The sequence below is a fragment of the Clarias gariepinus genome, chromosome 9 (genome assembly GCF_024256425.1).
Source record: "Clarias gariepinus isolate MV-2021 ecotype Netherlands chromosome 9, CGAR_prim_01v2, whole genome shotgun sequence".
NCBI classification, from domain to species: domain Eukaryota; kingdom Metazoa; phylum Chordata; class Actinopteri; order Siluriformes; family Clariidae; genus Clarias; species Clarias gariepinus.
In genome coordinates, this window is record NC_071108.1 from 9,884,144 (window position 1) to 9,904,964 (window position 20,821).

General features: G+C 36.2%; 2 protein-coding genes across 3 annotated transcripts; both read right to left on the bottom strand.

Annotated features, from left to right (window-relative positions):
- Positions 1–671: 671 nt before the first annotated feature.
- LOC128530776 (solute carrier family 26 member 6-like) lies at positions 672–14,721 on the bottom strand. The gene is made up of 19 exons (XM_053504893.1): positions 14,286–14,721; positions 12,455–12,594; positions 11,492–11,602; positions 11,229–11,404; positions 10,743–10,907; positions 8,911–9,063; positions 8,071–8,153; positions 7,793–7,940; positions 7,558–7,671; positions 6,567–6,644; positions 6,307–6,402; positions 5,951–6,057; positions 5,792–5,861; positions 3,897–3,989; positions 3,092–3,196; positions 2,849–3,013; positions 2,676–2,730; positions 1,235–1,353; positions 672–1,097 (listed from the first exon to the last, which is right to left on the bottom strand). The coding sequence occupies exons 1-19, from the start codon at positions 14,429–14,431 to the stop codon at positions 1,074–1,076; spliced, it is 2,148 nt and encodes a 715-aa protein (XP_053360868.1). The 5' UTR covers positions 14,432–14,721; the 3' UTR covers positions 672–1,073.
- A 1,569-nt stretch (positions 14,722–16,290) lies between these two features.
- LOC128530778 (serine/arginine repetitive matrix protein 1) lies at positions 16,291–20,247 on the bottom strand. 2 transcript variants are annotated; one of them, XR_008361153.1, is made up of 5 exons: positions 19,974–20,247; positions 19,705–19,859; positions 19,548–19,596; positions 18,266–19,032; positions 16,291–16,333 (listed from the first exon to the last, which is right to left on the bottom strand). XR_008361153.1 is itself a non-coding variant. In XM_053504896.1 (4 exons), exons 2-4 carry the CDS (start codon positions 19,810–19,812, stop codon positions 18,548–18,550), a joined length of 642 nt encoding a protein of 213 aa, XP_053360871.1. In that variant the 5' UTR covers positions 19,813–19,859; positions 19,974–20,247; the 3' UTR covers positions 17,595–18,547. The 2 variants fall into 2 exon arrangements, 1 of the variants encoding a protein (XP_053360871.1); XM_053504896.1 differs by lacking the exon at positions 16,291–16,333 and having other exon boundaries at positions 17,595–19,032.
- Between the last annotated feature and the right edge of the window lie 574 nt (positions 20,248–20,821).

The following is a 20,821-nucleotide window of genomic DNA, read 5'->3' on the forward strand; positions in this document are numbered from 1 at the left end:
CTGAAAGCTTGCACTATGGGGTAATGGAAAAAGACAGGTGGTCTAATGAGTTCAGATTGACCATATACCAATGTAATGGGCTGATCAATGTAAGATGAAAGCACATAATGCATAGTTCCCACTGTACAAAGCACTGAAGGCATTGTTATGATCTGGGATTGCTTCATCTGGTGAGGTCTATACTTAGCAACAGTATGTGGCAATAAAAATCAGCTGATGACCTGAATGAACCGAATGACCTAAGTATCACATCTTCTCTAATGGCAGCATTTTTAGATATAAGTTTTTTGGGCCGGGCAGTGTATAATAATAATAATAATAATAATAATAATAATAATAAAGTTTGCTGCAACAACTCCCCCCCCCACATACACTAATTGACTCAATGCATATAATAGTTTACTTGTTACTCCAATTATTTTAGTTTGTGTATTAGTATATATATATATATATATATATATATATATATATAAAAATAAATAAATAAATAAATAAATATATATATATATATATAAATAAATAAATAAATAAATAAATATATATAGCCCAATATATTATTAATATTATTGTCAAAGGAGATACAAATCCAGTCTGCGGTTACAAAAAAAAGCATAAAGCATGTAGTTATCAAAAACAAACAAAAAACTTTATTCAGTCTTAAATATCGCAGGAAGTTCATTTTGTCAGAGTTGATTTATTGATCAATTATTTGTAATTTACAAGAAAATTATGTTCACGTTTGTATTAAGTAGATTTATTAAATTGAACTGATCACAAAGTTAGATTTAATATCATCTTCTTAATGATTTAATGAACATTTGAAATCTGCTGTGCTATAAATTACACTATACAATAGCAACCTGTGTCTATATATAAAAACATGCTGATAGTTTTTATATCATGATGTCATCACAGCTATCAGCTATAACATTTTATCATTTATTAATGTAATGGATTTAAACAAATTCAAGTTAAAAATGTAACAGTGTTTTTGTTTTTACAGAGGAGTGTTAGTTTTTATCATGTATTTCCTTTTAACGTTCAGGATGTTCTGTATATGTGGTGATTCGGGTTCAGAAATACGTGGCCGTCTTTGACTGTGAAAAAGGAGAAGATAAGAGATGTTACTTGTAAGAACAGTCTTTACAGAATTTCACTTTGCAAAACCATTAAAATATGTCGTTTCCTCATTAACATGGCTCTATTTAATAACAGTGAGTGTTGTCAGTCTGACCTCCTTTGTGTTTTCTCCTTGGCAGTTAAGAACAGCATCATGGACACTGGAGAAGAGAATCGCTTTAGTGATTTTGTCATTGAAGAAATCTCCCTTCTCCAAACTGTCTGTAACACATCCTGAGAGAGAGAGAGAGAGAGAGAGAGAGAGAGAGAGAATGATTGGTTTTTTTTCGCCAGAGTCAGCATTATTATGCTTTCACACACTTCATCTCAACAAGACCAGCCTGTTAGATCTACAGTCAACTGCAAAATCAAGCCACCCATTGTAAAATCAAGTTCATGTTTAAAAAATTGTCAACATAAAATATAAGATATGAGATATCCTACTTTTGTAAGTTAGGATTTATTTACTTAACTGTATGATAACAAATTAGCTTTACATGTATGTGATCCATATCTATACTGTACTGTGCAAAAGTCTTTAAAAATGTCTCTATATTTAAAGAAGACTATAAAACAAACAGTAAGCATAAATTAATAAAACCATGTAAAAAAAAATGGTGTGATGACCCTAAATAAATAATCAAAGCAAATCAAAGCAAATCTCCCAATAGGAATGGAACGGAAACTCAAATTATTCGTTCCACAGCTCCCAAAAATAAATACATAAAATTATAAATAGGAAATATAAAGTAAAAATTAACAAATTAACATGCACTTAAAAGTAAAAATAAATCCAGCGAGATAAGTGTTTCCGTGTACACCCGCAGGTGCTGTGTGTGTGTGTGTGTGTGTGTGTGTTTGTGTGTATGTCTGAAGCCAAGAGGGGGTGGAGGTTAAAAAGGCATGTGTGTGAAGGGGCACAGAGTCAAATTGCGCATGCCCACACAGAGCGGGAGAAAATGCATCTTTAACCTCTCTAATGAGACTTTCTTTTGCTTTACACACACACACATGTGGTCACAGTGTTATAGTAAAGAGTACACGAGTGCACGGATGTTAATTATACCAGTGAGTGGCTGCACTAAAACTCAGCAGGGGAGACAATAACCCACAATTCCGCAGTGGGAGAAAAACCTCAGTTGTGGCTCAGTTGTGATCACGTGACGGTCGGCGTCAAAACAAGAAGCGCATGCGTGATACATGATACTCTGTACTTGTAAACTTGTAAACACTTGCTTGTTTTTTAAGTCAAAATTTATTAATAATCTTTGCTCATCTTGCCGGAACACTTGCAAACTGCGTTACTCGCAATCCAAGGTTCCACTATATATTCTGTATATATACTGTATATAGCATAACAATTTGGACAATTTTCCCAAAGTCATTCAAGTCATTGTGCTTCCTAAAAAACTGTGCATCACTGTGATTAGGCAGTTAGTCATAATGTTATTGCTGATTGGTGTATAAACTCTATTTAAATGTTGCTTGTTGTGTTGTGTTAAGTGCTTGTGTGCAGCATCTCAAATTCATACACAGTGTTAGTGGTCATTACTCACGTTGACACCCTGATAAGAACACTTTAATTCCAACATCCCCAAAATCCTTATGGAGCTGAAGAAGAAAGCAGAGAGGTTATAATGCATTACATAATAACTGCTGTTTATGTTTATGCCACATTCTTGTTTTTAAGCATTAATGTAGCTGTGATCTTGGAAACTAGGGTTCTCACATTGCGTAACGTTTTCACTCCTACTGTATCCAGGAAGTTCAATGGACTGAGATCGAGGATGATGGCTTTGGGTGTAGAGGGGTCATGGCTCAGGTCATACTCTGGACTTGCTACAACTGCAACCTCATATTGTTCCTTATTGTCTGACATTTCTGCAGCCTCCTCCTGGACAACACAGAGAACTCAGGCTCATAGACATATTCCTGCACCCATAACACACTAAAGCTTAAATTCCAGGCTTACCTTTGCTTGTTTCTTTGCTCGTTTAGCCTCCTTCTTCTCTTTCCTGAGTCTCTTTGCCTCTAGCTTTTTCTTGTGTGAAAGGAGTTTAGGCACGTCTACCCCACTCTACACACATACGCACATTGCGGGTGTTATATTTAAATGTAAGTATAAATTACAATATTTATTTCTACGTCATATGAAACATAAAGGATGCATTCCAATGTTGTGTAAAAATATATAAGATTTCAGGCTGTACTTAATTAAAACTTGCCGTACTACTTTTATCATCGAATTTGTATAGAAATTATACTGAAAATGTCCTGGGCAATGGTTTTCATAATGATATCAAATTATCTATGATTATACAGATTAAATTAAAGCAAATTTAGCCTTATCACGCAGGTTTTTTATAGTAGAGGAATCTGTCCTGCTGATTGTTTAGAGATGATGAAGAGAAACAGAGAAGTAAAAACAGAGAAAGAGAGTTGACCTCATTCCTCATTCCATTATAATTCTTTGTTGCATGAACTGTTAAAGAGCTCACGCATAAAATCACGAAATCTTTGCAAGGTCATAGTAGTATAAACATTAAATTCTAAGCCTTTGATCTGAACACACGTTTGATGTTCCCATGCTTTTACTCGCTACTTGGCCATGGGATACACTCTAGCTTTTTTTATAAATTACATTATTACATTGAGTTTAGAATGTGTGTATCTACTGTATATCACCTTCGGGTATTGTTATGGATTTTAGTATAAAGGCATTGACAAAGTATTAATATTCCACAGCTGGACAGTTTGCAGTGTGTGTGTGTGATAACCTTCTCATAGAGGTGTTCTGTATACATCTCCGCATTTGCAAAGTACAGCGTAGCAGAGCACCGGAAAATCACAATACCTGGAATCTGCAGAACCTGCAAAAACAAAAACAAACAAACACACACACACACGCACATACACGCATGCACACACACACCAAATGAACATGATTTTTTTTCACCAGAAAAACTAACAAGGTCAAGAGGTCTGTTTTTCCCTTCAACAGTCTTCATAACTTTGGTTCCATCCATCCATCCATCCATCCATTCATCCATCCATCCATTCATCCATTCATCCATCCATTCATCCATCCATCCAACTCTCTGTGTGTGGGTCCCTCTAAGTTTCCAACTGGCTTTGCTGTTTTGCAATACTCTAGGTTGTTATGATCCCTTTCAATTACACAGAGATATTCTGCTCTTTCCAGTCAATTATGCTGTTCCTTGAAAGCACATTGTTGCCATAATCATAATCATAGCTCCAATAATTTTTTTTTTCAGAAAGTGTAGAAGAATCTGTGTCAGAATCAGTGTCATGGTGAATACGTCCTTGAGTCTCAGTTAGACTTGCTTGGGAACCAAGTCTCAATAAGAAAGTGAGTGGTGCTTCAAGGGTACTGCTGTAAATAAAAACACTTCTAGAAGTTCAAGAAGTGCACACTCCAAGAGTCTCTAAAGGTTCTAGTATAGTATAGTATAGTTATAGTAGTGATTTTTTTTTTTATCCATGGGGTAATTCAACTCAAGTTTCTTTTGTTTAAAATACAGCTGGTGTTCAACGATCCTTGCTATAACCTACTAGACGTGTTTCACATGACTCTCAAACTATTGAGATTAAATTAGGATACTTTCAATGTACAGTATGTGATGACAGAGAAATGCCTGGAAGTCGAAGGCACCACAAACTCCTAATCTCATTTTATAAATGCGGATATCTTCTAGCCACTTTAGAAATATGGTTCTCATAGCTGTTCCAGCAATGCTTGACCTAGTGGCAAGGGCTAAATGCTAATCAGAGACCAACCAGTTTTTAAAGCTGGGTGTATACTCATATTTATGGCTCTGCTTTCAGCAACTCAAAAAGGTTGTAGCCAGTATGCAAAGAGCTCATCTCCTGCTGCTTGGGAAGGATCCACTAATAACGGCACCTCCTTCAAATGGATGTTCAAATTGATGTTCAAGTGGATGTTTAAGTGAACCTTCATTTGAAGTTCCCTAGCTAGTCCTTCATCCATGAAATTGACCGAGGCTGTGTTGAAATAACAGATTGTGTGTCTGATTGGTGTAGGCCAAATCTCATTACAAAAGAACTCTCTTTTGTGCTTTGTGTTCTATTGGTTCAGGTTTTTTCTCCAGACTAGTCATGCTAGATCCTAAATGATGTTGTTCTCTGAGCAGATGAGTAGACATGCCACTAAGAGTATGAAGAGTAGATTGATCATCAGGGCAAGCTGTTCTTCAAGAGCTGATCCATTAGCCTCAGATTTGGGACACATTCTTTAAGAATTGTATGCCATTAAGGTAATGGCGCATCTTTGAATATGTGCAGAAATCATCGACTGAAGGTTCTTGTTTTTCTCAAGCAAATTGATAAAAGATTGAATTGTATTTTGCACAAACATCGGTGTATCCTTTCTTTTTAAACCTATAAACTAATACTTGATTTAATGTGTGCGTCACATAACCAATTGCATTTTAGATTCGTCGTGGTGTGGTATGTTGTATTACGGCACCTAAAGCTGCTATAGACACCACCAGGTCTGTGGGGCTTCCAGCTGTGATGATACCTGTTTCCCTATTCTCACTAACTAGTGCTGTTTCGGAAGAAAAAAAATCACTAATACTGTCAAGAAATATTTCCTTTACTAAGTGTCTTTTAAATTCTGACTTTTCTGTACCTGGTTATAGTCCTCTATGGGTTTGTAGATGTCAGTGCCAGGTATCTGGCCAAGAAGAGAATACCTAGGGCTGAAATAAAAGGAGAATGCAGGACATTAATGTTAGGGTCTGGATTAAGGTGTAACTCATGTGGAAATCGTTCTGAACATTGAACTCACAGCTGTGTCCTGAATATGACAGTGAGCATGGAGAAGGCGATGGATGCTGCCAAACCCAGATCAGGATTGAACAGGATCGTGAGAATGAATGTCATCACCCATATAAGCTGCAGATGGACAGCACAGTAAACAAAGTGGTATCAGTACAGCTTCCGCGCACAGACTGAAAGCACAAAGCTCTCTATTTATAAATGAATAAAACAAAAAACAAACATTCCACTGTAGTAATAGAACATTATACAAATTACGCTTCTCCTGCTGCTCTGACTTTTGTTCCTCTTCTGGATAAGAAGCAGCCTTAAAGACTTTATTTATACAATATTCATAATGAACATCTCTTCATTTCTTTGTCTCACCATGTCCACTCTGTTTGTCCTCCAGAGTGTTTTAATGTCCGCAAACTGCTTCATCATGCCATGCAGGTTCACATAGATAACAGCAGCCAATACTGCCTAGATACACACATGCACACATATGCACACACACATACACACACAAAACTTAAAAAAAGTTACTTACTTTGGTGTATTTTAGGAATAAATTTGACAGGTTTTTTGTGACTGTTTACACACACACACACACACACACACACACACATCTTTATCCTTTTGGATACCTTTGGCAGCTCTTCAAAGAGTTCTCCTATCTTTAGCAAGATCACAAGCATCACTAAAGCTGAGAGAGCACCTGCAACCTAAATGTTGGTAGAGAGAGAAAGAGATTAAGTATGTCTTGCATACAGACTATTGGTTAGTGAGTTATAAAACTAACTGATTCTTCTCAATCTTCTCCCTACTGCATGAGATAAGATGTTTTTAGTTAAATATGACTAAACAATTAATGGCACCATCCAGTTAAGAACCAGTTTTAAAATGTATTAAAATTAGGGCTGACAATATAAACACGTTAATGCATGTGATTAACTGGAAATCAAATTTTTTTTTTTTACGAATTTTATATGCAAAATAATCACATGACCCAGTTTGACCCTAATGGCTCTCCATAATTGCAGCTCTCCGGTGCATGCATAAAAACATAAGAATGCATAAAAACATAAGCATGTTAGCCTGTTGGCTCAGGTGGCTAAGGCTCTAGGTTTTTTTTTTTTTTTTTATCTAAGGATCCGGGTTTGAGCCCTGCTGAAGGTGTATCACAATACCCAGCTACTGCATGCTGTGCTATTCATACCTGAGAGATTTTAATTTAACTTTTGTTAAATGCTAACAATGAGATATTATACAGCTGTATAATCTGTTTCCCCTAACGCATTTGTCGTGCATTTCTTTATTCCAACATTGCACATTTATTGCAGTATTTAAGTACTGTAAATCTAAGTATTTTAAAATTGTGAATAATCGGGATTAAATAGATTAACTAGATTAAAATTTAGAATTGATTAACAGTACTAATTAAAATGTGACTTGACTGAGGTTGCCATGCTTGGTCCTGAAGAACCACTGCACATTTTAGCGGTGTTCCCAGCTCTAACGCTTCTTTTTACTAACAATCCTAACTCCACATCACAAAGTACAGTATTTTTGTCGCAAACGTTGTTTGAATGAATCTGACTGATTTATTCCATTAAAGATTTCATGCGGCATTCTGACCTGAGTCTTTCCCCCTGTACTTATTTGCACCATAGTGCGAGACATGGAACAACTGATGGCAAAACACTGGAACACACCACCGATTGAGTTGCTCAGCCCTAATGCTATCAGCTCCTGTGGAAAGAAAAAAAAACAGTAAAGAATTAAATACAGAGATTTTACCAAGCTTCATGGCATATCACAGCAGTCATCAAACTTACAGTATACTGATGATTTATTTACAAGCCTGTCTTGCCTGATTGCTATCGACTTTGTAGCCATACTTGAGAGCAAAGATTCGGCCAAGGGAGATGGCAATCCCGTAACCCACAACTGCCAGAGCAAAGGCATCACCGATCATAGATCCCATTTTGGAGAACGCAGGCAACACCGGAGCCTTTAGACTAAACACACAGAATTATTTTAGGAAGTTGTTTTATAATTGTTTATTCACAGCACTCTAAGCATTTTCGCCACATGATTTACACACCTGGGGAATTATGCAATGCAGTGAAAAAGAAAATAAGGACTCACCCTGATGGGATGGAACCTACGACTTCAACATTGTACGCAGTCTTGAAATCAAATTGCCATGAAACTACGGTAGCTATAATAATCTACACACACACACACACACACACACACACACACACACACACACACACACACACACACACACACACACACACAGTGTTCCAAATGTAATTAAAATGCATTTATCATCATATTTTATATCTAATCATAAATGTATTTTCATTATTCATAAGTGGGTGAAAATAAAATCACAACAGTAATTATGCCATCAAGCATTAATAAAATGAACTCATATAGCCTGCAGGAGTGTTTGCTTGAGTAGATGTGATTTAGATGTGAAAAAAAAAAACTAACAACACAGAAACTACTGTCAGGTCTAAAAATTTTCAAACAATGTTTTTTTGCTATTTGGCCTCATACACCACAACATTAAATTTCAAATGAAATTGTACACAGTTTATGGCATGTGATATTCAGTGATGTGATCACGCACAAGAACAGAGGACAACTTGTCTAAGACATATTACCATAACTGGGGACAACAGAATCAGGTGAATTCTGGTGAATGCTTTGATCTCTGATATCAGTATAGCATCACAAAAGTAAATTATATTACGTTATAAATTTATTCACTCTTTTTTTCCAATCAGGATCATACAGCCTATTCCAGGACCATGAGGTTAAAAGAAGAACATAATCAAGAACCTAGAGCTGTAAGGCTATCTGCTATACCACCATGTCACTGGTATTAATTCATGTTAAATGTCATGCATGCAAACATCATGTGTGTGGGTGTATGAGTGTGAGGAATGTACAGTACATGTGTGTAAATCCACTCACAGCAAAAAGCTCAACAGGAATTGGAACAGGAAGTTTGCGTGCCAGAAAGGTGTTCAATTCCTTAGCAATTACCAAACCCAAGATGGTTACAATGCTCACAACCAAAGTCCCAATGTTTGTCTCACCGAGCAAAGAACATGCGTCCAACACCGTCTGTGGAGTGAAAGACAGCAAAAGAGAGAGGGAGAGAGAAATATATTTGATTTCAAATGCCTTGAGGTTTTGTATCATTATACAAACGCTAGCCAGGGTTACTCATGTTAAATGATCTGTTTGTTATTTTAATGTTTTTTGCTGTCTGTGACTTGAGATGCAGTTGTGTTCATGGGTTTCGGTTTCTAGCATTTTACTAGTGCTTCATCGGAAACATGAAATGCTGCCGTAAATGATGGCCTTCCAGGAATTCTTTTAATGGCCCGAATATGTGGAAGTGGCTTGGAGCGAGGTCAGGACTGTACAGGGATGTGGCAGTAACTCCCAGCCAAGTTCACATAATGTGCAAGCAGTGTTCGTTCCCTAGACTGATTCATCTCTTCCACAAGTTGGTAAAAAGTTATCTGTGCATTTCCAAGAATAAGTTGTTCCACTTACTAAATATTCATGGAAACGAATGCATTGGGCTCGCCCTTACACAAAGAAAATATAGTTCTCTATATATTAACTGAACAATTTAGTGTTCCGATCTACTGGTAAATTGAAAAGATTTGATAATGTTAGTATTCCTTGTTGCTACACTAACTGATTCTAACTAATAAAAAAAGATATTCATATTCAAAAACATATTCACAACATACAGAATAATATATTGTATCCGATATATAAAAAATTATTGGGAAATATATTATATTTATAATATATAATATTATATATATATATGTATAGCTTAATGTATGTGAACAAAATAGACTTTATAAGCATTGATCAGAGGAAAAGTAAAAGTGTGTGTATAATTCTTTAACAACAAATTCAAATTCAAATTCTATTTGTCACATACACAGTCTTACACAGTACGAAATGTAGTGAAATGCTTACACGACCGCCAGTGACCTTAAAAAGAGAATTAAAGCTTAAAATAAGTAATTAATATGAATAAAAGAAATACGATAGAAAAAAAAATAATAATAATAATAATTTAACTAGGAAAAATAGAACTAAAAATAGAAACTGAAAATAGAAATATACTCTACAAATAGAAATATAATGGTGTGCAAATATGCATAGAAAAAGTGACTTTGTGCAACTTTACATGCGTAAAGTTTCAATAATGATTCAATAAAGTATAAATATATTGTTTTTCGTCTTTACTGCAATATATACTGTACAGTATGTGTTCATACATGGTCCATTCATATATTGCAATATATTAATAAATATAAGCACTAGTTTCCCATAAATGGATTAATATACAGTATATGGATTTATATACAGTATTACAATATATTGCACATTTATAAAAGTTTTTTTTTTAAACATTTGCACTGTTTAAATGTTTTACTGTAGTGTCTCATCACCGTAGTGTGCTCAAAGTCATCAGTAAACATTAAACCGTTTTGACTTGTTCAGTCACAAGAAAGTCCCAGTTTGATTCGAATGCACAAATCAAACTGGATCCAACTTGAATCTCTTGAACTCCTTACATAGAGATCATAAAAATGTATTTAAATTGTTGATAATTATAGGAATAAAAACATTACAAAAGGCATCTTCAAGGAAAAAAAAGAGCAGCTTCTTTAATAATTTACAGGCTGAGCATGTCTGATTTTGCATGTATGTGTGTGTCTGTGTGTTTGTGTCTGTGTGTGTATATGTGTGTGCAATGTGTTAATACGCACAAATATAAGAGCGAGAGGTCCACTGTAGCGTTTCGGGCTGATTCCAAATGTGTATTTAAACTGGGACACTATAACGTGAATGGCTGCTGCTGTAGTGTAGGCTCTGACCAAGGGCTCAGAAAGATACGTCACCACAAATCCAAATCGCACCAGGCCTAGGAGCAGCTACACACACACACACACACACACACACACACACACACATTAGTGTGACAGAACACAACATAACGAAAAGCTTGGCTCAATACTCCAAGCTATCAGGTAATAATATTTAGCAGGTCAAGTCAACATTCTATCTACAAAATCTATTTATAGGTATTGTAAAAAAAAAAAAAAAAGACCTTACATTTATCTATTTTTACCATGCGCATTCATGCAGCTGTCTAATCAACACAACATCATGTGGTAGCAGCCTACTTTAAAGAATCCTCTTCCCATATCTCTCTCTCTCTCACACACACACACACACACACACACAGAACATACCTGAAAGATGCCGGATAGAAAGGTGACGGCTGCAGCAATCTTGATCCTCTCGTTATCACGTGCCACAATGTCTATGTTAGTGACATTCGAGCTGTTGCTCATGATCAAAAAATCTGAATCTGGAGCCATGCGCTCTGTTACACCACCGATCATCACACTCATCACGGCGTAAGTACCTACAACAGCGAGTGTGTGATTTATACCAGTCATCCCCTGCTTATGTGTGTGTGTGTGTGTGTGTGTGTGTGTGTTTATGCACTTACCCACTGAGATGTGCTTAGAAGTCCCAAAGATGAAGTACAGAAGGATGGGGTAGAAAGACGAGTAGAGGCCGAACACAGGTGGGACAGCAGCTAGCAGTGCATACGCCATACCTTTTCACACACAGACATACATCACCTCTAAATATCGTTAAATGTTTTTTAGATGTCTGTAACTGAATAATTTATAATAGATGCAGAACTATAAACCTGTACCTAACACTGCTTAGTTTAAGCAACATTGACTTACCACTTATATTAAATTCGAAGAGCATTTGGATGTTATTATTATTATTATTATTATTATTATTGTTATTATTATCATCAAGCTTTTCTGGCCATGTGCCAAGGACTCAATCAGAATTCTCTTTGCATTTTGCAGAAGATGTCTGTATTTTCACCCACGAGGCTTTAACTGGGTTCTAGTCCAGATGTTGATGGAATCCCTCCTTAATTAATTCCAGTACACCTACAGTATCATGACTGCCACTAACAAAGTTTTTGGATCTCCAGTATCTGCTAATGCTGATTCCCAGGTGTTAATGTTATGGCTGATCGGTATGCACAACATTTATAGCATTTACTAATGTTAGACAAGTACTGTATGCACTTAATATCAGTTAAAATAATTACATTATAAATGTACTCAGGCATGTTTATGCTTTGGTTTTCTTTTTACTGTTTACTGTACATGTGGTTGCAGAGTCTCTTACAGCCACATGTCTGTTATGGCTGTTACATCAATATTAGTACGCATTTGGTCTCTCTCTCATGGATTACAGAAAATAATTATGTATATGTCCTAAAGCATGCAGGGATGTTTTCCGCAACATTTAAGACACACACACACACACACACACACACACACACACACATATATATAGAAAGATATAGAAAGATAGGTAGTGTAGATGTGTGTGTGTGTGTGTGTGTGTGTGTGTGTGTGTGTGTGTGTGTGTGTGTAACCTTGAGGTAGGTGCATGATGCCCACACTGATCCCTGAGACAAGGTCTCCGAAACCGTTTTCTTTGATTGGGTACCGTGGCAGCCATGACAGCACGGGAACAGATGACAGAAAGCAGCTCTTTACACGAGGACCAGAACACCTGGCACAGAGACTGAGGTGAGACTCAAATGGGAGGGTTTTCATTCTCAGTTACTGTGTAATCGAACATTATGATAAATGTAAGCAAAACTTTTATTCTCAAAGTGGTAATCAAAAAAAACGACACTATGTTAAAATTGTTTGTTTTTTACAGCACAGCATTATTGAACTGTCAAATCAAAATGATATACAATACAGTAGGTTACAGCCTAAAACACAGGTTTAAAGTAAACCGGTAAAGCATTATAATTTCTCAGAATCAGCTGCGATTATTTTGACAAATATTGTGATTGCGATCTAAATTGCGATATGTAACTATTAAAGGTACCAATTTTTATTTGAACATATTTATCTAAGCTAAGAGCAAACAATGTAACAAATGATCTAATTAAGAGGATGTTTGCCAATGTTTATTTATCATTAAAAAATAACATATATTTCAGACTATTACCAGTAATAAATTGTAGCCTTTTGTGATTAAATAATTTTACAGGTCCATACTGCAATTTTTATTTTTATTCAATTATAGTAATTGTGAGCAGTAACGAATATGAATATGAAATTGTTGATATGATGACTTAGTTAGCATTTCGCAAGTAAACTCAAGTGTCAGCACTTTGTAAAAGTCATAGGTAAATTTGTTTTTTTATTTAATTAGGTTTATGTCTTATGACCTAAAAAAGGCTAGCAAGTGAACAACTGATATACAGACTACAGTATATACAGTATCAGGTTACTGAACGGAACGGCAGGGTTCAAGCTCCAGCACAACCAGGCTGCCACTGTTGAGCCCTTGAGCAAAGCTTCCTAAGTGGAATATGTGAAAAATATCATTTTCAGGCAACATTTCAAAATATAAACCCGTAATAAGAATAATATATTAGAAAAGCAGTTTATGCATTCCAGGAAACTGTAAAGCAATACAGTGCATGCTTTTTAACCTAATCTTTATGTGCCATGTACTACATGCCTATATTATACATAAGTGTAACCATAAAAACCACATATCTTATCACCTACAGTATATGAACGTCTAAGAGCATTTGGTTGGAGCAATCAGTAAAATATAAAGTCCAAATGAATAAATTATTATGTATATTATGTATGTTCATTCATTCATTTATTCATTCTCTATACAGCGTATCCAGTATAGGTTCATGTGAAGGATATTAAAGCACTTGGAACATGAGTAAATCGATCAGATGTTATTTTTTACTATTATTATTATTATTATCAAGCGTTTCTGGCCATGGCCAAGAGTTCTCTTTACATTTTGCATAAGGTGTGTGTATTCCCACAGAGCACCATAAAGTATATTCTGAGCTACGAACACACTTGGCATTCTTGGAATCTAGTTTAGATGTTGATGAAATCCTTCTTTAATCAATTCCACTGCACCTACAGTACAGTATCATGACTACGCTGTATTGTTTTTGGCTTTCCGGTATCTGCTAATGCTGATTCCCAGGTTGTTGTATTTAGATATGGCACACCATTTTAATATGTTTTGGTCTTTATAATAATAATAATAATAATAATAATAATAATAATTATTATTATTATTATTATTATTATTATTAGTGGTAGTAGTAGTAGTAGGAGTAGTAACGAGGGTCCTCCAACATAATAATCTTCTTGTCCAAAAGACTCTGAACCTCAAGTATTAACAAAAGCATTTTCATCATCTCTTACCTTATGGACTCTTTCATTTTGTCCAAAAATGATGTGTGGACGTCTGATTTTTCTCCAAGTTCATCAACTTTGAGTTCATCCATGACTTCCCGCTGGATGTGGTATCCCGTCCTCCGTTTTACATTTTCATACATTTCTATTTCCATGTCTGTCTGCTGTTAGAAATTTAGTTTTGACTCTAAAGCTTTACCAGTGCTACAATCTCCCTTTTTAAAATGTATATAAAATCTTTTCCTTATGTTACCTCAATCACTAAACACCACACATAACATCTGCAATCTTTCAGTTGTGCAAAAATATCCTCAACAGGGGCGTTATGTCATTAGAACCTACAGATCATTAGTATGAACTCAGAAATCTTTAAAATAGATAAGAAAAGTGCTGTGCTCCAAGGTCCGAGTTTACTAGCTAGCGTGTGCTGAACGTGCATGTTCAGTGTGAGGACCTGAAGTACAGAACAGCCATGGTCGTCCTGACGTTTTTTATAATCCCCTTGTTAATATGTATCTTGTCCTATCTAATATTAAAAGGGCCCTCTCTATCTCTCTCTCTCACACACACACACACACACCCACACACACACAACCAAGTTTTCTTGCTTAAGAGAAAGGTCTGACCTCCAAGGAAAGGAGAGCTTAAACAAACAAACCTGGGAAACCCTGCACTTTGTAAAAATGTTTTTTTTCTTATTTTTTTTCTCATATTGCTGCTGCTAAGCTAAACTGGCCGAGTATAACTGATCTTCCAGGAAACCTAAATTCGCCCTAAATAAAAACATTTCTGTAATCTTTTGGTCATATACATTTATCATTTTTAATTTTGAAATAGGCAGGATGTAAAACCTTATGTTGTTTAAAACCCCTTTTTTTTTTTTTTTTTGCCAGGTTTGTTTTAGTGACGTTGTTTTTAAAAAAAATAATAATAATACGTTGATGATACTAAATAACTCTTAGAAATTAAAGATATGGTGATTGAGTCCTCGTTTTGAGTAACTCTTTAAATGCCATGATTAATGAGCCTAAATGCACTTTGATCTTTGCTACCCTTTTTGCACTCTAGATTTTCTTCTCTGCTAGCTGTAAAAATTGCAACATGAAATATATTTTGCTCAATTATCTTATCCTGAAAAAATATTGCCTTTCAAATAATGAAAATGTCTATGAAAGTGGATGTCTAAAAAATAAAAATATTAAAATCTACAAATAAAAGTGAAATAAATTCCTTTACTCATGAGTGGATGTGTTCATCTAATAATCAATCACTGTTTGCTTGTGTTTGTAATCAGGCAGATATGGTGACATGGGGTCATTTCATAATCATTAAACACACCCAGTAATCATGTCCGGAAGTATGTGCATGTCTTTTTATTGTATTTTTTACATGCATGCATCTGTATTTTAGTGTACTTAATACTATTTGTCAGTTTTCTGTTCTTTTCTGTTTGTTTTTTTTGTTGTTGTTGTTGCAACACTGATCGTTTACATCCCTTTGACTGAATCCAAACAGTTTGCAAAACCTGTAAACATTCGTTATTCTTTACGTCACAGGTCGGCACTTTTGATTACGCTTTAAAATGATTAAATTGTAATGCTTAAAATGCAAGAATCTTGTTTAATCTTTAACAAGATTAGAACTCAGTAAGGTTTTCCTCTGGTCTCTGATTTATATCTAAAATAAAACATAGCACATAATGTATTAATTTTCCTCAACAAAGTTAGTCCAACCTTTTTTTATTTTTTTTTTTGTGCAAAACATCAGTACAAACAACATATAGCTACTAAATTATATGTTTTTTGTGTACATCAGTACAAACAACATATAACTCATATGACTTTAACTAGGCTATCCAAAACCTTGATTCTTTTATTTCTCCAGCCATTCTGATGTAGATATTCTGGTGTGCTTCTGATCATTGTCCTGTTGCATGGCCTAATTTTGATCAAGGTTTATCTGCCAGACAGATGGCCTCACATTTGCCTCTAGAATACTCTGGCATAGAGAGGAGTTCATGGTTGACTCATTGACTGCAAGGTACCCAGGTCCTGTGCCTGCAAAACAAGCCCAAATCATTACCCCTTCACCAGTGCATATGATGTGTTTCTGCTGAAATACTATTTGATTTCCACCAAACATGACACTGGGCATTAATGCCAAACTAATTCATTTTGGCCATTTCTGTCCATAATCCACTGTTCCAGTATAGTTTTGGTTTGTTCAGATGCAGTTTTGCGAACCTCGGTCATGCGTCCATGTTCTTTGTAGACAGGAGAGCCTTTCTTCTGGCAACCCTTTCAAATAAACCGCACTTGTTCAGTCTTCTTCTAATTGTGCTTTCAGGGAAACATGCTCAATCTGAGTCTGAGATGTAGCTCATGGGTTTTCTTTACGCATTACACAGTCTGACCTCGGTATAAAAGTGGTAGAACATCCACTCCTGGGATGATTGGTAACTGTCTTGATTGCTTTGCACTTGTGGATAATCTTTTTCACTGTAGAATGCTGAACTCCAAATTGCTTGGAAATGGTTTTATAACCCTTTCCAGAGTGATGTGCAATGACAATCACTTCTCTAAAAGCATGGCTTATGTCTATCCTTCTTGGCATTGTGTCAGACCTTATAGAGGTCTGCAAACCTGCTGATGATCAATTAATCAAGGGCTAATGATAATCAGTGGCAGACTGCAACTTACCTAAATGCTGTGTAGGAGAGGGTGGACTTAGTACTAGTTTTATTCTTTTTGGCTTTATTTTTGTTAAATAAATAATGGCACAATGAAAACTATATTTTTTCCATCTCTGTTTTTTTTTTCATCTGAGATCTTATTTGGCTAAATTACTGAAAAAAATACGGAAACCTGCTTAGATGTTTTTTATTATGTAGTTACACAAAGGAAAAAGCAAATACACAAGAAAAAGAAAATCTTGTGTGAATGTCCAGAAATTGGGTTGTCTAAAAGGGGTAATGGTTTAAAAAATGTTTTATCAACTGTTTCAACAGGCCTGGTCAGTTTTAACCAAGAACACCAATGATGAAAGCTTTAGTGAACCACTGCAAAAAGGTTAATTATTACACACTATGTGTATCATTACTGAAGGCAATATAACAAAAAATATCCTAGTCATCCAGGTATTATTAACAGTAGGTTGACCTTTTGGATTTTGGAGTGGTCCATCAAGGCATATGAAAACATGAGACGTACCAGTGTCAATAACTTATTAACTTATAATTAATTATTTTATGAAGGCACATAATAATAATGATGTCAGGTAAAAATACATTTAATATTGGTGCACTCATGTATATACATGGACAAAAGAAATGCTGCCCTATAAAAATTACCCAAAGATATGTATATACTTTTATATACTTTTACGAAAACCACAATAATAATGCTTCAACTTGGTGCCACTCAAACAGATGTCGCCAGACACCGTATGAATACCATTCCCAGGCTATGGAAGAGATCCTGAACACTGGTTCCACTGCTGATTGCCCTACGTCTAGACAATGTCCAGACAAATCAGACTAACTTGACGAGAAATGGTGGAGAAAACGCTACCACTACTGCTGTTGGCATTCTAGGGTTACGCAGCTACAAGGAGGCCGCATCGTGGGACAATGTTGAGTCTATGTCATTGTCAGTGCTGTCTGAATATTGAATTTCTGCTGCTGATGGACACAGACTTTTGTATAAAATCTTAGTGATTTGATAGAAATCAACTTTGGAAAAAAAATTATATGTGCAGTGTTTCTTTTGTCCATGATTATAATACTAATAAAAAAAATACAATTAACCTGCAGTACATTACAAAGTGATGTATCATGCATTTATTACCATGACTTTTTTAGTCAGATTGAAATTGCTATTGGTTTCAATTTGAAACTTATTTTTAAATTGTTTCGTTTGGTATCTCATACAATAAAACCGAATCAAGTAACTGATCAGCTAGACAAATTACATAAATAATAACTCACTCACCATCTATACCGCTTTATCCTGTATTCAGGGTCGTGGAGGGCCTGGAGCCTATCCCAGGAGGCTTAGAGCACAAGGCAGGGTACACCCTGGACAGGGTGCCAATCCATCGCAGGGCACACACACATACACTCACTCACACACTACGGGCAATTTGGGAACACCAATCAGCATAATCTGCATGTCTTTGGACTGTGGGAGGAAACCGGAGTACCCGGAGGAAACCCCCCAAGCACGGGAATCGAGTCTGGCCGAAAAAATACAGGGAAAATGAATGCAGTTCAATCAGTACTGTATCTTCCTCAGAATCACAACAATCTCTTTGAGTCGATCTGCTCGGTTTTGCAGTGACTGATGCCACGGCAGCTCAAAAAACGAGAACGTAAAGCTTCGTGAAAAACTGAGATTTGTAACTTTGCGCAGTGGAGGTAAGTGCGGGGGTCTGGAGGATCCTCTCAAAGGTAGGAGTCGTCGCTTCACACTAACGCTTTGCTGACTACTGGGCTTGGAGGCTCTGATTGCCGGCGGTGGATTTGGAGATTTTGAATTCTCGGATGATTTGTTCAGTGCAGGGGGTCGAGGAGGAGGGGGAGGAGAAGGAAGAGGAGAAAGATCAGAAGGATGAGAAGAAACAGAAGGAATGCTGGTAAACGAGGACTCCGAATTGGAGGAGCCTTCCCAGGGTGCCATGAAGCTGTTCTGGAGGGCAGTAGTGATGGGAGGCTGAACATGCTTTCTTTTCCCGGCCTGGGCGGGAGTGACTGATTTCTCTGACAAAGAGACAAAAATAGTATTAAGAAATATTAAAATGGATGCACTGGCATTTATTCTTTATGTAACATTATAATATTATGTAACGGTTTCAAGAACAGTCATATAAATGCTTATCAGTGCACCTCCCTTAGCAGTATGTTCCAGAGTATTTTCGCTCTGGACTCTTATCTCATGTACATCTTAGCAGTAACATAAACTACCCGAGCACGTGCATGTGTTATCAGTTACTGAGCTTGAATGTCTCTGTGTTAAAAGCTTGGACAAAGATGAAAGTGAAGTACATGACCATCAATAAGCCTGATAACAGGCTATCAAGTGGACAATTAAAAGAATGAGGCACTTATGCAGACAAGCATCATGGCGGTTATTTTAAAAGCCATCACATGTGTTATAATGTTGATAGATAGATAGATAGATAGATAGATAGATAGATAGATAGATAAATTATTAGCAATAAAATAAACTTCATTACTTTTATAATTAATGCACAAAGCATAATGATAAAACATACCCGTTGCCCTAGTCTGCAAAGAACCAATACTTGGAAGCCTTTCCCCAGTCTGTGGGTTGAGAACATGCACCATGCTGTTAATCTGTACAAATGACTGTGTTCGTGTGAGTGCACGTCATTATGTAAAATTGTAGGTTTTTTTATTGTGAATAATTACATTGTTTGTAGAACTTTTAGCCCCTTTTCTCTTTGGTCTCTGCGCTGATCTTTCATTTCTTTCTTTTCCATCAGGTTTGTCCTTGGATGTCCTCTTGAAATGAGACATCCTACCTTCCAAAAAGAGCTCACACTGGCACACAGGACATTGTAAGTCTAAGAGACATAATAAGACTATTATTAAGACCATAAATAAAATATCCTGTAATTAGTCGGTAAAATCTGTAGTAAAATAACATTGTAAAGTACATATTTAAAATGTTCTAGTACCTTTTGTCAGCCTTCCTTCATGCTTTTGTTTCAGATGGTTGATATTTTCCACTTAGTGCTGTCTTTATACTTTCCCATGCTCATCTTTTTGCCATAAATAAGTTTTCTTTAGTCGTCCACTCCTACTTAGCAGTGGTAACATGCACTTTCTTTCTGTGCATGCTTATTAACTTGCGCAATGAGCGCAATGAGTCTTTGTACCAAACCCCTCTAAAGCACTGAATGCTTTGTCCTCATATTTTATTTCACATGTTAGAGTGGTTAGGGTGCTTGGCAGCTGGTTACTTCATGAACAAAGAGATATCTGAGAAGAGAGTAAAATATTTATGCTCACCAATGCAACCAAGCCCCCTGATACTGACCCTTGTTTCATGACCCGCACACAGACGTGCACAAACACACACACTGTCCCATAGGCCTGTACGCAATCACAGAGCATGCAAAGTCATGCCATACTTGCAAAAAATAAAAACGGACAAAAAACACCTCTGGGGAATAATTTACTCAACATGACATTGTGAATTTGATTTAATCATATTACCTCAATAACAGACGAGCTCTGAGTCTGCCTAGCCTGTAATCTGATACAAGTACTGACTCTGTTCATTTAACCACAATTTATAACTTATTTATGTATGTTCATTTAGGCAGCACAGTGGCTTAGTGGTTAGCACTGTTGCCTTGTACAGGGTCCAATTTCGATTCCGGGCAAGGTTTGATTCCCGTCTCTGTGTGCATGGAGTTTGCATGTTCTCCCCGTGCTTGGTGGGTTTCCTCCGGGGACTCTGGTTTTCTCCCACAATCCAAAGACACACGGATTAGGTTAATTGCCCTTACGCAAAGAAAAT